Raw genomic sequence first — 16,631 nt, 5'->3', positions numbered from 1 at the left:
TCGCAGCCGCGTACATCGAACGAAACTACGAATCTCTGGACGCGCGTTCGACTCACGCGCAATCCTTAACGTCGCATTTACTTCTACTACAAATTGCGCAACGTAATTGCCTCATTAAGCCTCATTACGATTTAAACGTTAGGTATTTGCGTGCGCGTGTAATTCGTTATTTTCCTTCGATCAAAGAATTCTCCGACGAAGACAGATTGGCCGGAAAATGGGCCGAAAATGAAGCAAGAAGGGTTGTATTTCCGTTGGTTCTGCGTGAATTCGGAATTCGCGCGTATTAACTCGCGTCACCGGAGCCCAACTGTTCACGCTCTCGTGCGCTCGACGAGGGGATCGATGCCGCAACGCGCGTCGCTCTTTCCATCCACACGCGTCGTTGCTCCCGCGATCTCGCGAACGTTGATCCGTTCGTGCGTTTCAAATGCACGAGATTCCTGATTGCAGAGGCGGGGAAGGAGAGAAACGTCTAATAAAATCTAGCTACCAGTCGCGATAACGTTGGAAAAGGTTCGGTCTGGGCAAAACCGACCGGTGAATATTTTTTCAAACATCCATTTCCCGTTTATCGGCTCTCTGGAGCGAGCATACTCCGGTAGGAATTTTAATCTACGCAATTGAGATATTCCTGTATAGCCAGGCGTGGGTCTATCTCTATGCGCTCTTATGATTTGCGTTCACCCGTCTTTAGATTTTTAAGTCGTTCGGCGTTTCTGCTTCGAAGGTCGCTGATACCAGCATCGGGAGAAACGAGCGATCTTATTACCACGTGATCGTGTATTCGTATAACTTTTCTAATACCAAAGTATCGGATAGAGAGGTAATATATAATAATTTCGGAATAGCGTTGTTAAGCTTCGAGGTTCGATTTGCGGTTCCAGGTGTAAGCATTGAGACTTCTTCGCACTTAAACTTTGAACCGTTAGAGTTGGAGTCCTCGGAAGGTATATCGTTCTGACGATAGCTTAGAGAAATGTATTTTTTAAATTTCCCTCGAGTTTCAGGCGTGTAGAATGTAACGTCAAAGTGGTTTATTAAAATTCTTCGAAACTATCATAAAAACGACCATAAAATCTTCGAAACTACACGCTAGGTTGACCTTGCCACGGCTCCTAAATTTCCACATGTGGGTTGCGCGGACGTTGAATTTTTATATCGAAATTCGGCTTCGGCAGATAGAAAGATGTTTAACGTCGTAACAAAGTCTGCGGTGTAAGAGAGGCAAACGTCGCGTACATCTACAAGGATTATTTCATTTTTTCTTCGAACTACACAAATTCGCGAACGATCAAAAATATGATTCGATCGAAGAGAATTCAAAGAACACAGAAGATCGCGTTAAAAAGTTGCGGAAATTCAAGATCTTTACCTCGCTGTCTCAAAATATGACATCACATCGCGTTGCATCTCGCGAACTGTCCAGTCCAAATTTGGTGGAACCTCGAAAGCGAAGGACAAAATACTGGAGGACCCGCGAGGGAAGCCAAAAGTGTCCTGGTTATTTTAGCGATTTACGCAATCGCGCGTTACTTTCACGCGCAGCGGCGATCGTTTGCCGGCGGTTTACATAGTTGACCGGTGCTCGACGAGGGAATCGCGTGCAAAGGACGTATCCGGAGCAGATCCGCGGTTTCCTCGCAGCCGACCGGATTGCTCAAATCCAAGGATTTCTACATTCTAACACGCGCACCCACTGATAAACCGCGCACGATCGCGTTATCTGCGCTCGAGCGTTCGACGCACGGGCGTGTCACGCTTGGTCGCTCGGAATCGCGGAGAATATCGTCAGAATAAATATTTCCAAATACCATTTGTACCAAAGGTACCGCCTCCGTGCGCGTTTTCGCGTTTCACTGGAATACTATGTGAAATTTGTTCACCATGCGGACAGATATACTTTCCTATTATATGTAACTTGCGAACGTAGACTTCGTACGATATATTAGTTTGAAACTCGCAACAACAATTTGCAGTATGACGTAGCAATGAGTAATACTATATAAACAAAATACAACACGTATGTACGCATAATGGTAGCATGATTTTTAGATAATTGTTCCGATGGAACTTGGCTTTAAAAAATTGTTATCCTCTATCGATAGTGGAAATACCAGGAATATGCTGCTATATCGAGCTGCATCAGAAATTTCCAAACAAACAGAAAAATCTTTAAATCAGTTGTTATCTTGTCGGAGAAAAATTTATCTCGTGTATCAACTTTTTATTTTATTCCAACAGAACGTGAAACTTTCTATGTCTATGTAACGATACCTGTCGATATTAACGAGATAATAGTATTTCGTTATTGCGTAACACGGTACATAATCTTCGTGCTGTAAAAATGTTATCTGTACGTAAAACTCGAAGGAAGCTCGTTAACATGGGAAATTGATATGGCAAAGAATCAAAGACTCAGGATGAAAAGCCTGCGTTTCGCGGTTAAATCGTGCTCGCGTGCCACATTTCCCGCTAACTTCTGATTAACATTCTTGGCTGGTTGCCGTACGATGGTAACGATCGCCGATACACCTGCAGCCGGCGCACTGTTCCTCGATATCGCGATACGATGCACCACGTGCCATCGGAAATTCCATTGACTGGCAGAAAGCGTGGAGCCGGCACATTATGTAATTCGCGGACGAACTGCACCTACGAGTTTCCTATTCCTGTCAGCTGGTATTCCGATCATTAGACTGCGGATGTTTGCACGTTTATACGAAATTTGAAAGTACAAAATCGCGCAGAACGCGCATAATACGAAAAGATGTATAATACAAAAATATGCAAAACGCTTTCTACGATTCCTGGAAAGTGAAACAGCTTTCTACCGAGGTTCTACTTTTTCAATTACATTGTCAAAAGTATGAATTCGTATAAAAATCCGCGGAGTACCGATCGCTTGACGGAAACTTCGCTAATTTCGATTCTTACCGCACCTATACGCGTATGCGACGATCAAATTTTTATTTTTACGAGAATAGGAATGGAATTCTGCAAATGGGTGAATCTGTCGGGTACGATGTTTCCGTAGAGTTCGGTACAAATCGGTGACGTTTTAATTCGACCGCGCGAGTTTCGCATTCCAGCATTCTGCGAGCAACAGACACTTGTCGAAAGGAACGCGACCAAGTCTGCGTTTACGTGCAACGGACGCACACCGCAGCTCGGTATCCTCGATATCGGTACAAATATGGTGCGATCGCTGGGATACATACGCGCTGTATCGAGCAACGTCTTTCTGGTAAGCACGTCTAACCGATTAGTTTCATCCGCTGGTGTTTGACCGGGAATTTTAATCAATCACGTCTGCGCTTTCAGCGCAGCTGAGCGACGATGTTTGCGAATCGTGAGACCGGTTCCACATGGAGATACGGGAATAGATCGAAGCTACGGTGGTCCACGAAAGTATTTCGACTCTCGCCGTAGAAAACTTTCGTGAATACATTGCGTGTATTATATGTAATTTCTTCCAATTTCATCAGCGCTGTAATATAAGAGACACGATCGTCGTGATTAGATGCCTCAAATTTGAAATCAGAAGTTTATACTGAATAATGAAATTACAGCATATTTGTTGGAAACACACGCTTAGTGAAAAATTAAGATACGGCGTACACAGTGTTCTTCGTAAAAAATCTCTTTAGCAAACGTTCGAACGTCTTCGTCAGACACTGTACGTTAAATTGTATACAATATACATTTGATACCGTAAAAATGACAAGATTGCTCTTATAACAAGCGATGCTTTTGATCGCTGGTCGTTAATTCGTCTATTTCGCACTCTTGTATTGGCCAGTACTTCTGTATAATCTTCCGCGTATCTTCTCTGTGAAAGAGTTTCAAAGTTACATCCCTGTTCACTCTGAAACTCTCGAGAGGTAATTTTAAAGCGATCTCGAAGTGGTAACGTTTTGTTTGCTCTGCTCGTTGACAGAAGGAACATCCATAAAGTCGTCACATCCCTCTGTCCGCGCGTCACCGATCGAACCTGGCTTCCGACAGTTCCGATTCTACGTAGTTATGGCAAGTACTGACCTCGACTCCGTCCGAGAACCGGGCTTCCGCCAGGAAGCTTCCAATGTCAGGCTTCTCCGCGGATGACATAACTTCTTGCAGCGAATGTTCTTGCTTCTTAACAAACTCATTCGACGCGAGCTTCTTCGATTTCCCTCAAGCCGACTAAACGTTCGTAAATTTGATCGGAAAGCTAACTCGAGAGAACGTCAGGGGTCAGAAACAGGGGTTAGACGTTTGAGCGACCCTGGTGAACCGATTCGAGGAAAAAGCAAGGCTAACTTGAAGCAAGGGGTGAAAGGGACACTGGACGACGACTCGTTCTTACTAGTAAGAAGGCTCTCGTAAGACTGGACGACATTGCTCGTCGAGGCCAGCTTCCGTGGTTAGTACCGACATCAAGCGTTATACGCTCGTGGGAGAAGGGATAAAGCGGTGGCCGCTGCGACGTGTCGCGGCCACGTTTTTGGTCCTCGATCCGAGATCGGTGTACCTAGATTCAAATTACGAAATATCTTCTCGGTGAACTTATCTTGGATCTACCTGGCTAAATGGAAAACCAGCTTGTTCTGGAATAAGTATGCTAGAGGCGGTTTTATTACGGTTAGTTTGGTAGAACGGTCGGAGAAGTTGGGAGTTGATGGAAATGTTAGAGGTTGAGAAATGGAGAAGAGAACCTGACGATGGTCGATTCCTTGAAGTTTGACTCGGTTGGGTTTACGTGATCCGAGATGAAAATTAGATTTCGATAGATAGGATTACAATACAGATATAAATATTTGCTTCTCGATATGCGTGTGTAGTTTACTATTTGCTAATTTTGTGTATTGGATTTGATGCTGTTCGTCGATCCGACACGTCCCAACAAAAATAAAGTATCGATATTTGTTCCGAATTAGGGAAAGAAAAGGTGTCTGAACGGATACGAATGTGACAAAGAAACGGAACAACGGAATTAAGCTCGTAACGATTAAGCTCTAACACGATTAATCGGCAAAAACGCGCCTGTCTGAATTTCATACGAGTAGAAAAATAAACAAGCAGAATATCGTTGTCAGATTAGAAGCGTTAAAAAGATAATAAACCTGGCGTTTATCATATTTGTATACTAATCGTGAATTACGTCTTCCGAAATTAACGAGATTTCACTCACGCTTCTTACGTTGCGTTTCTTACGAAGAAACATAAAATACGATATTATAACGTTACGCATTTAAAAGGATAATATCACAAAGAAATTATGTAACAAATGTTTGACGTTCGAATCGGAACAAACGCGAGCTTCGTGCGATTAAATCGAACGACATAACGTGGTTTACGGTTGAGCTACTTACGGAATAGATTCTACGTTTGTACCGCTCCAAGAGGAGAACGCGCGGTTCCCAGTGGAATGAGTTACGCCAGGCAGCCCAGGTGAGAGAAAAAGCAGAGTCACGCCAAGGTTAAGAACTATTAATCGCGGAGTGACGTGAAATATCGACGAATACGTTCCGTGCTGATTAATCTTGCCAGAACCGTGTGTCAACCGTGCGAAGCGTATGAGTTAAATCGGGCGAGTTTTACGCGGCTTTGGAAAGCTGGATGCGACCAGGTGGTGCGTGCCGTGGCACACGAACAGGAAGCACTAACCATTCCGTTATTGCGTCCACTTAATATCGTCGGATCGATATTTTAACCCGCGCACTTATCTGCGCGATCGTGAGATAGCTATAATTGGCTTTCGAAGTAATATTTATGGATCGAATTTTCGATACGAGATACGACAGAGGATACTCTGTTGATCGTGTTGCAATGATGGAGTTGGTCACCATCTTAGCGGAGACTCCGCTAACCTGTTGGCGTGGGACCGATTTACGAAGAATTTGCGGAGAATTAACGGTGTAACATTTAACGACGAGTAAAATTAAAGAGCTCGTAACGTAAACGATTCCTCATCGTTTTTCCACTTTTTAGATAATGACGCGTTCTACGCATATAGCAGCGAGAAGTTGGACTTGGAACATAGCGAAATCGATATTATAAAAACTGATCTATATCTTGATTTACGGTGTCTTTTATTGATATTCACCACCGTGTCCGAGGCGTTTCGATGTATTAAAAGATTAATTAAGATAATTCGATAATACCGTTATAAACAGATGTATCTATGGCAATAATTTTCCGAACATCTTAACGTTCGAATTTGAATAAAAATCATGTACGTATCATCGAACGACAAATTGACCGATCGTATAAAGACCTCTGTCGAAACGAAGTTCGCAATCTCGTGATTTAATCGAATATTGTTCTTCCGCGATATGATTACAAATAAGTTTGTAAGAATCACGTAAGAATTACGCGATGTATATTTTTTGTTGCAAAACATCGAAACGTATTGGAGAGAAATCAACGATCGTGGAAAGGGGAAAGCCGTTTGGCTCTTCTGGAGGATCAAGGATCGTTTATATCACGAGCCTTTCGACTTTTTTCTTCTTTTTCATTTTCTTTCAATTTTGCCGCAGCTTGAGAACCGACGAAAGTGATCTGGGACACGAATATCGCGAGTCGAAGGAAAGAACGTTTATCGTTCCATGCTTAGATGATTTTTCTGGCGCACCCAGATAACCGCAGTTACACCGATCGCAACCGTAAATTACGTCATTATGCACGTCAATTACGTTTGTCGCAACGAGTCGGCCAATATTTTCTTTCCAAAATGGGCACTGTTAGACAGGAGATAAAAGCGACAGAGTTATGTCACGGAGACTAAAAGTCGTTCGTCCTTGACGTCCAAAGATTCGAATCGCGGTTAACGTTATTGTATCTCGAAAGTATAGAACCTTGTACGAAGATTATTAATTGTTATTTTTTATCTTGCGCAATGACGTCCTTTTGTTGCGTCGATCGGCGTCATCGCGATGAAATGATCGATCGTTTTTCAGACAGACTCAACTTCGATGTTTACGTTTATTTTCTCTGTCCGATGTTTTCTTTTTCGTTTACCAACGCTGTCTCGCGCAGCTATTTCAAGATGTCTCAACAGTTTGAAACAGGAATGTATATAAAATTTACGAGATAATTACCGTAAACGTATATACATTTGGTAAAAGGCCGGTATATATCACGAACAGTCGTCCTAAACGTACAATTAGCGTTAAGAATAGTTTCATTAAATATCCTGGTTCGTTGCTATAATCCATAATTGATCGTCCTTGAGTACGTTGATCTCTGTAAAATGTACACGCGCATTAAATATAAATATCTTGTAGCTTCTCTGTAGGTTTTCAGTTTCGCTTCAAACATTACCAATATAATTAGTCGAATAATCAAATATTCCTACGATGCTAATGAATTCTGAAAACGGTTTCCACGATACACGCGATATATCCGTAAAAGATTTCCATAAGTATTCGAATACTTTTGTGAGTCGCTGTGAAATAAATTCGCGCGGTACGCCGTGATCTTTTTATTTGCGAAATGGAAATGAGTCACTCGAATAGGATATATCTACGCTTTGCTCGGCAAGCAATAAATCATCGCGTTTCGTGGGTCGAGTGTTTGTTTAACGCGTTGCGATATTTTAATCTCCGTTGAAAGAACGATCATTATGTTTGCGCATCGAGAACCGTTCGATCGTTAAAAGGCTCTTGAACGAGAAGGTTGGCGCGACTAAATACGGGCTCGAATACGATCGTGGAAGGAGCCACTCGTGTGTCCTTAATTGCATAACGATTTCGACCTATTATCCGGTTTCTGTCCGGCGATTTGTACATCGAAAAACCCGATTGTCTTCTCCGGATACTTAGGCGTAGAAAAGTAGGACGCAACTTTATACGTCGAACCGCGTTGAAGGGTTAATATCACGTTGCAGATCTGAGAGTGACCTCGGCCACGTCTGGCGCATACGTTTCGCCTCTTGCCAGCTAAACAGACCCGTTTATACCAGATATCGAGCGTAATTGTAATCGACGTGGTTCCTGTTGAAAGAAATTCATTGAGTACTAAGACAAGTTGTAACATATCGAAACAGACGGTGGATAAACCGTTGGTTTTTATTCATCGTTTCTTCGTACGCGTCGTTCATGTAGCGACAGCCGATCAATGACGATCGAGAACTTCGATAAGCAAGACCGAAGGATTATTTCAATTACAATGGTGTTATTAATGAAAACAGCATATGCATATACGGAGCAGATGTAGATGGACAAATGGATCAATTGTAATTACAGAATGAAATTATTAACCGCGAGGAAAATTAATTTGTCAATTGTAATAAGTATGCGTCGAAGAGTATTATTGAGTATTACTTTAAGTAGACGTATCTCTTGCTACAAATTACGTTTAGAATTCAGTCGGAAGCTTAAATTGATTTATGGACAGAAGAATTAGGTTGTCGGAAAAGTGTCTTTCCTTTACAGTCACGTCTTTTACTACGATGCATCTTTACACAAACATGAAAGCTAATCTGTCGAACGTTGTGATCTTTATTTTGATTGATAAAATAATATAAAACGGAAAATGTCGTGCATCCGTTATTTTCTTATAAAACGAAAGAAACTTTTCGGACGACCTAATACATCGCTCGTTGAACTCGTAGCGAATTCCGGGAGATGGACGAGTTGTCGTCTTCGTCCAGTTAAAAACCAAAGTTTTAATCAGTTTAGCTTTCGAGAGGCTCGAGTAAAGAAGGTTTAAAAACAGAAGGGAAGTGGTTACGTTATCTGCACTTAATACACGGTGGTAAAACATCGCTCGTTAAATAACGCGGCTAAAGAATATTCGATAAGGGAGACCCGGTTTCGCTAAGCCGCGTTATGAAATCCTTTTTGGCCTACGAATCTCACACTCTGATTCACGCGTTACATCACGAATCGCACGGTCTATCTGACTTTTCCCTTCGAATTTTACGGGCGTGCACGCGACGTGGCGACCGCCAACAAGAAAAGAATCCTTTAAAATGCGAAGCGGAGTCGCGTTACTTTCAGGCCACTCGAGTCAACCGGCTGCACTCGTCAAACGTTCAATTTCCGTTTCTTTCCTGGCGGCAGATGATCACCGAAGGATTTCCTTAGTGCCTTTAATTTTATAGCGTCTACTTTACGGCGAGCCTCTATGAGAAAACGCTTTGCGAAATTCTTCCTACCATCCATCCATTTTCTACTGAATTTACTTTCCGCTGGTAGCGCGGCCTTTCAACGTGGCTTGGTTTCCGATCGGTTTAACCACCGCGCGTAAGTAACCAAATCCTCTTCGCAACGGTTTGTCAACTCGTTTTGCTGTATCCTCGAATACTATCTGATAATGTGCGAACGACACAAGACGTGTTTATCGATTGTTTGTTATATCTCATTTGTCACATATATCTGTATAATAATATGTCGAATTTGAAAAGAAACCAACTTTCGTGACGCAAATACAAACAATCGTTTGCCAATAATCGAAAGCTTTTTCCTCGATCGAACAGGAGCTTCCGATCGACACCATCGGACCAGCCGGTCTATACAGGGAAATCGATTCCACTGATTCGCCGATGAATCGCAAAGGTTGGTTTCGTGGCGGACAAAGCAGCCACCGTTACTCCGATTTTACACGCCCAGCATCCGACCGATCGCGCAATCGCACGGTTCCCACATTATTTCCCTCGCTTGGCGTTGACGCACGGGTCAAAGGGCCAACAAGAAGCGACCTTTTGCGACGGGACATTTTGGCTCTAAACGAGTCGTATTTCGATACCGAGCGAGAATTTTTACGACATATGGGGGAAGAAAGAATGAAACGTAGTAAGTAGTAAGTGACAGCAAAATACAGGCGATCCACGACTTAAGAGAATGTTCCACTGCAAAGCTTCGAGAAAGACGAAGTTGTAGAAATATACGTGCAGAAGTCTGTATTCGAAATCTCGAAATCAATGTAATTGAGCTTATTTGAACGAATGCAAAGGAACGATGCGAATAGTGAGAAAATTTTATTTTTAAGCGAAAACGTTCCAAGCTTTGTACGCTACCAGCAATTGTCGCTATTCGTCTCTAAAATTTGTAGGAATATAGTTAAATATATGTGTAGAACTCCTACGAAGATAGTTGTCGAGATTCTTTGTGCAAAAATGCCAAAGGAAGTGTGGCTTAGAGGAACGTTTTCTACAGTAGAATATTCCCATAATTCTTTTAGGTACGAAGACTAGAAAATACTTTGATATTACAAAAAATTACAAAATGCTAGAAATAAATTTATTTTTCAAGTTTTAAAAATACTTTTACGCGAGGATACTCGTATTTATGACATTCTCGTTGGTTGCATGGCAGTTCACCGTTAAATAATTGCTAAGTGGTACAAAAGGTGGTTACAAAAATATGTAGTACCATCGTATCTGAAAGATTTATCAACGCGTCAGGTAGGCGATGAATATCCCATAGTCAGAAATAAGATTCCAGAATGCGGAAATATTGGCATTGAAGTCAGCGACATGTCGTACGTGCCTCGATACACCGATGACGCGGTCTTCGTCCGTTCTTGTTCATGGGAGCGGCTCGCGAGACGAGTAGGAAACGAATCACACCTCGAGAATCTTATCCAATTATTTTTTTTAAGGGGAAACTAGTGTGTCGGCGATAGCTCAAAAAGAAAATACGCTGACTGATGAAAATAATGGTGTGGTTCGATATCGATACGACGTACTTCGACAGCCAATAGCAGCTTTTTATTCGCGCCGATTCATACAGTACGCGTTTCCTCGTTTCTTTCAGCGAATCCACCTCTTCGTTTTACCGAGGCACGGTAGTTCGTAAAAGTACTTTGACACTTGTAGCAATCTTTTACGAATATATCGTACGCGCGTTATACGAAATCATTGCAAGTTTTATTAACTTTGTAACGAGACTCGACCGTCACCGTTACGTATATCGATAGAATTTGAAACGAATGTGAAAACGTATAGAGAAGTTAGAAGATATTTGGTACGAGTACGTATTTCGTAGAAATCGTAAAAACGTTTAAACGAACGTTAAGACGACTAAATTTACAACGTTTACTTTTTATTAAATATATGTTTGCAGTAAATATCCTGTACCTTGTATATACACGTGTAAGGAGTACCGATAGAATCTTAAAATGCTTGATATTATATAATACATCTTTATGTCATAGATAGATAAACGTACACATAAAAGTTTTCTATGATAAGTGTCGAGATACTTGCGTGAATCACTCGTATGTACAATGTACACGGAAATTAAGAGATGTAACGATATCTTCGTTACGTTTTCTCAGCAATTGCGCTCGCTTCTATCATACTTTCCTGGAAATTTCGATGCTCGCGTTCTAGTTTCTGTCGGCGATCTACTTACTTACGAGATTGTCTCGTCTCTACGATGATACCGCATCGATCCACGTCGAACTAAACATGAGAGTATCAATTTGTGACGGCCGCTGGGCACGCGATGTTTTATCTGACTGATTCGCTGTTCGACCAGCGTCACATCAGTTCGCAATGTACAAGGCTGTTCTCCCTTTATCTGGTAAATTAACAATAACCCCTTATCGAGTGTTTTTTTCCACTTTAGCCGTGGCGAATCGAAGAGCAGATAACGGAGAACGTAGAGAAAAGCGCGGTGACTAACGCTTTGATACAAGCAGAAAAATATCGATGCCAGTCAAGGAATTGGAAATTCGTTTCGATTCGAGATATTTAGCAACTATTGAACGCTTCGCTTGTCCCTCGTTAATAATAAATCAACCGTTTACAGTGATTGCAAAAGAGCCTAATTTTCAATGACGCGTTTTATTGAACGTATTAAATTACGTTCTACGTTTCACGACACCTAATTAATTAGAATGTAAATATAGTAAAATATATAATTATAAGAAATACAATAGTGCGCTAATCGTCGTACGATAGTTATCGATAGTAATTTCAACTGATAAGATTTCTATCGAGAGAAATCTATGGAACGTTAATAGAAGATGCAATCGATTGAACGAAACCGATTAATTATTTCCTATCGTTCACGCTATGATTGATAATTTTAATGCATTTTAGTAGTTTATTTCGACTACAGTCATTTTCAATGTATTTTTCTAAAAAATATCTCAAATTGTCGCGAGCCACTACGTCGTTCTAATACGTTTTTAACTCTGATAAAATAATAGGTTGCTTTACGATAATTAACTAACAACAAGTCACACATCTAACGAGGTTGCGTTTTTTCCAACTTTACGAATGATTTCACTTCTTGGTTCTTAATAGGTTAACACGGTCGAGCAGATACTCGGGCAGAATTCCATAGAACGAAATCGCCAACTAGCAGAGAAATATGCGGGGAATGAGAATCGTGACTCCGACATCTAAAATCTAGAAGATAGTTCGACCACGTTGTTCGTTTTCGCCCTGGGACGCCGACACGAGGCGTTCATTACCGGTCCCGAACCAGATCGTGACACGTCACGAGCGTATCTCAATGTGAAGTTCGCAGGCACGATCGAGGGCGAATTCTTGCAGACTTTCACCGGCCGAAGGACGGGCCATCGCGTCGTAAAGCGGCGAGCATTTGCGGCTTAGCACCATTGTTGCGCCTCGCGGAATGATTGTTGGTCATGCCGCTGAGAAATACTCGCCGCGGGTTCCGTAAAAATTTATTCCCCTTGCCTTCTTCGTAAACCCGAAGAAGCGGTTCTGAGAAAGGAATGCCGCGAAAGAATGTCTGGAAGAGCTTTAGCTTGGATGACTCGAAAGATTCGTGGGATCTCGAGCCATCTAATTTTCTCGTTAACTAGATAATACCTTGACTCGTTAAGGACCAAATTGCGACAACGCAAAGTGTCATTTGGTACCATTGATAATCGATAAAGAAGATTTTTCTCATAGATTAAATAATATTCGATCCTGAAAGGATTACTTTTTCTTACTTTCTTTGCTACGAACTTTTCGAACGACCTGATATTACGTTTAAAAGATTATCAGTTCGAACGGTAAATTAACTGTTCCTCGTTCAATAAGTTAATAGCAAACGAGTAAGGTGTGTTCGCTTACCTGCTTGGAGATTTTCAGCGGGGGCCTCGAGGGAGTTTGCGTTTCGATTCGCGTTGTCTACCTCGTCATTCCGCGCTGAAATCAGGAAACACGAGAAAATCAGTGCGGTATTTACAAGAGAGTTTAAACGTGGCTCGCGTTATCGAGCGACGCTCGAGCCGCAGACTGTGTTTCCACGGCTTTTCAAGCTGCGATTGCGAACACTTCGGTATCGTTGGATGACGTTTCAATTAAGAGAAACTACCGAGCGACAGTAATGAAACGAAAAACTTAACGTACACAAACAGAGACCAGTGATAATGAATCGAGGTACATAATAGCTAGCAGCTAGTGGGCACAGCTGCACGGTTCACTCTAGTTGACCTGTCGTTTATTAAACATCAGATACACGGCGAGCCAAATAGGCGTACGACACGAGTCCAATGTGTGTCCACTGTGCGTTAAAGCTTACGCTGCTTACGCTGTGCGTGTACTAAGCAGAGAGAGTGTGAGAGAGAGAGAGAGACCCAGCAAGCTGTCTGTTTCCCTGAAGCAGCACCTACAGGATGAGATTTACCTCGAAGCATGCCTCTAGGTCTATCTATCTATCTATCGTAAACAGCAGCTCTAAAACTATGTAACGTCGTTTCAACGTTTACGACAATTATCGCAGAAAATTTTTATGCGTATACCGTGTGTGTTATGTAAAACATGTTGAAATTTCAGTGCCGCTATAACGAGACACAATTGTCATGCTCGTGTTGGTAATATTTGAGATCAATCTAAACATATGCGTAGAGGATTTTTCACCGAATATTTTCCTTGCACGCTTCAAAGATAGCGAGTGAAAAATATCGAAGCTCCGTAGATCTATCGGCTATTTATAATAATCCTTGAAATTAACGAGTTCTCTTTCCAACTATGTAATTACGTTAGAGTGCTTTAGCAGAAATGTGTGTCTCGTGTGATCCATAATTACAATTTCTTCGTATAAATGTTAAAACGGTATTTCGCAGTTTCGAAGCTGTCGATTATGAATAGGTATCGTGATATCTTTCGTCTCGTGCGAGATCTCGTATGGAGTCATGTCTCGAGATAAATCTCATCGTGTGGAGACTGTTTAACGTAGACCGTAGAGTCGAGTGGCAGCGTATTTCCGTATGCAAGACACCATTACACTCATTCAGCAATAAACGGAATACGCGGAAGACTATACGGGCTACGGGGACTCGACTGGACTCTTGTTCCCTGCGACCTTGATCGCTTAATGAACATTGCCCGTGCAGATCCGTATCTTGAGACGCGGCACGTCCACCGGCTCTCTACTTCCCTCCCACGACGCCAACAAACCTTTGAACTCGATCGCTATTAATTAATCTCAAAGATTGGCGGGTGTTCTCGTTTCGAAACAATCCTACACGAAGGTGAATTTAATCGCTGTAATCTTCTGCTGATATCGTAAATAGATTCGATAAATTACGGTTTTGTTGCAAGATCGCGGTGGATGATCTCCAGAGTTTCTATGAATTTCGAGTCACGATTAACGAGGATGTCCGTTTCAAGGTTTCTCGACGAGAACCCTACATTGGAATGTGCCGAATCCGATGCCAAACAGTATCCTTCGCTTTCGAATCTTTCTCAAACGTCTACGACTTTCTTATTTGGTACGCTCTCTCATATTTGAGCTATCGGAATGACGAAAAAGTCGGAATAACGGAACGTTAGATTACTGGTAAAGAAAAATAATTTCTGTCATCACATATTTTTAACCAAAAACAATTTTGATAATAACGATTACGAGTAACCAAAATATTTAAATTAATATATTTAACCATTGGATTCTTTGAAAAGGATATTCGCATAACGGCGGTCGTAATACAGAAAATTCTACCTTTTAAAACGAAATTCTTTTAAAACGAAAACCACGCTTCAGCAGATTTTAATTACGAAGCCGAGTAGCGGGAAGGAAGGAGTCGGAAGGCACAACCGGATACCTTCGTTCGTCCTTGAGACTTCGAACGAGAAACGGTTGATCGAATTATAACGAGAGCGGTGTCGGATAGATAGCGAAGAATTTTCGCTAGTGCAGCGGATGGTGACGCGCGTTCTTCGACGGCGAGGAATATTTTTGCGGTGCCGGCAGATTTAAAGCGAGCGATATCGTCTGCTTTAAGAGTTCTTACGGTGAATCGTAAACTCACGATGGTGCCGCGATCCGAGCTTGGACGTTATGACGAATACGAACGCGTGGCCTAATCGAGCGTTAAAATTCCATGTCCGTTTCAATTTTACGGACAGTTTAGTCGAGGATGAGGAAGTAATCCGTGCGCATTTGCAAAAATTTCAATCGTGCCGTGCGACCGCAAGAGAATATTACGTTCTTTCATTCCTCTACCACTTCAAGGCCCTCTTGTACGCTTGAATTAATATTATTAGCGAAATTTTACTAGTCACAAGTTACAAGTTACTAGTACCAGCAAATACTCTTGTACGTGGTACATAGCTCGCGGAAGTATTCAAACGTTTGTAGACACGTTCTATGAATACGTATATTACGTGCGTTATGTAAAACATTTTGAAATTTCGAAAGAACAGTTACCAGACTCGATTATCATGGTTATATTATAAAATACAGGAGCGTTATGTTTTACGGTACACTGTGGCGTGTATCGTGTGGCGACGATTAAGACGAGCATTTTTCAGACGACATTTTTCAATGGCGATCGAACGGGAAGAGGAGCTCGACGAAAGGCCCGGCGGGAAGTTGACATTAAGGGTTCCGACCGAGGGAACCGAACCAGCAAACAGGAAAAAGGGAACGAGAAAGAGAGGAGGGGAGAGAGAGAGATAGAGAGAGAGAGAGAGAGAGAGTAAATCAGTCCGGGAGTGGTAAACAGGAAGAGGACAGGTTGGCTGGGAAATGGGAGTGAGCGAGAGAGAATCGGAAGGAAGGAGGGAGAGTTGGAAGAAGTGGAAAGAGAGAAAAGGGAGCAACGAAAAATAAGAAGAGTGGTTCTCCTCTCCGGTCTAAGAGTTGGGAGCGGGTGGCCTTGAGCAGGTCATCACCTCCGGCTTGCGATGCCGATGCTGCCCGCGCTGGACCATCTTAACTTCTTCTTCTTCTTCTTCTTCTTCTTCCTCTGCTTTTTCCTCTTCTACTTACTTCTCTCGAACCCTCCTCTCCTCCTTCAACCACCTCTTCCTCGCCAATCTTCTTTGCCCTTCTCCTTCTGTCGCTTGCCGTTTCTCCAACTTCGATTATTTCTCTTTTTCCTCTTCTCTTTTCCTACCGTTCTCTGTCTTCCTTGCCCTCCCGCTTCATCCTCGACTCTCGTTCCTTCCCCTCCCTTTCTCGTGCTCTTTCGTTCGCCATCCTCCTCCCTATTCACGTTCTTTACGCTTTTCCACGAACCTCCGCTCCACGGAACAATCCGTCCGAGCTAACTTCGCGGAGGCCGAGCGGATTTACAATCGGACGACGTTCCTCGTCGCGATGTCGACGACGAGAATTCTCTTGCGGATTCGCATCGGAGAAGCGCGTACAAACGATAGTTTTCTTCACGAACTTGGGAAATTTAACAAAAACTGGCCGAGTATAATTCTTCGATAATAAGAGGACCATTGGGAA

General features: G+C 42.3%; 1 protein-coding gene across 2 annotated transcripts in view; it reads right to left on the bottom strand.

Annotated features, from left to right (window-relative positions):
* Bbg (PDZ domain-containing protein big bang) overlaps positions 1-16,631 on the bottom strand; it is a 60,686-nt gene that overhangs the window by 7,091 nt on the left and 36,964 nt on the right. The window contains exon 6 of one of the 2 annotated variants that reach the window (XM_072006430.1): positions 13,025-13,099. The exons of the other annotated variant lie outside the window; for it this stretch is intronic. Coding sequence (XP_071862531.1) covers positions 13,025-13,099 — 75 coding nt within the window. The remainder of the gene's footprint in view (positions 1-13,024; positions 13,100-16,631) is intronic. 2 annotated transcript variants of the gene reach the window in all.

Source organism: Bombus fervidus, chromosome 7 (assembly GCF_041682495.2).
Source record: "Bombus fervidus isolate BK054 chromosome 7, iyBomFerv1, whole genome shotgun sequence".
Lineage (NCBI taxonomy): Eukaryota > Metazoa > Arthropoda > Insecta > Hymenoptera > Apidae > Bombus > Bombus fervidus.
The sequence above is the reverse complement of the archived record's forward strand: the minus strand, read 5'-3'. Positions and strand labels throughout refer to the sequence as shown.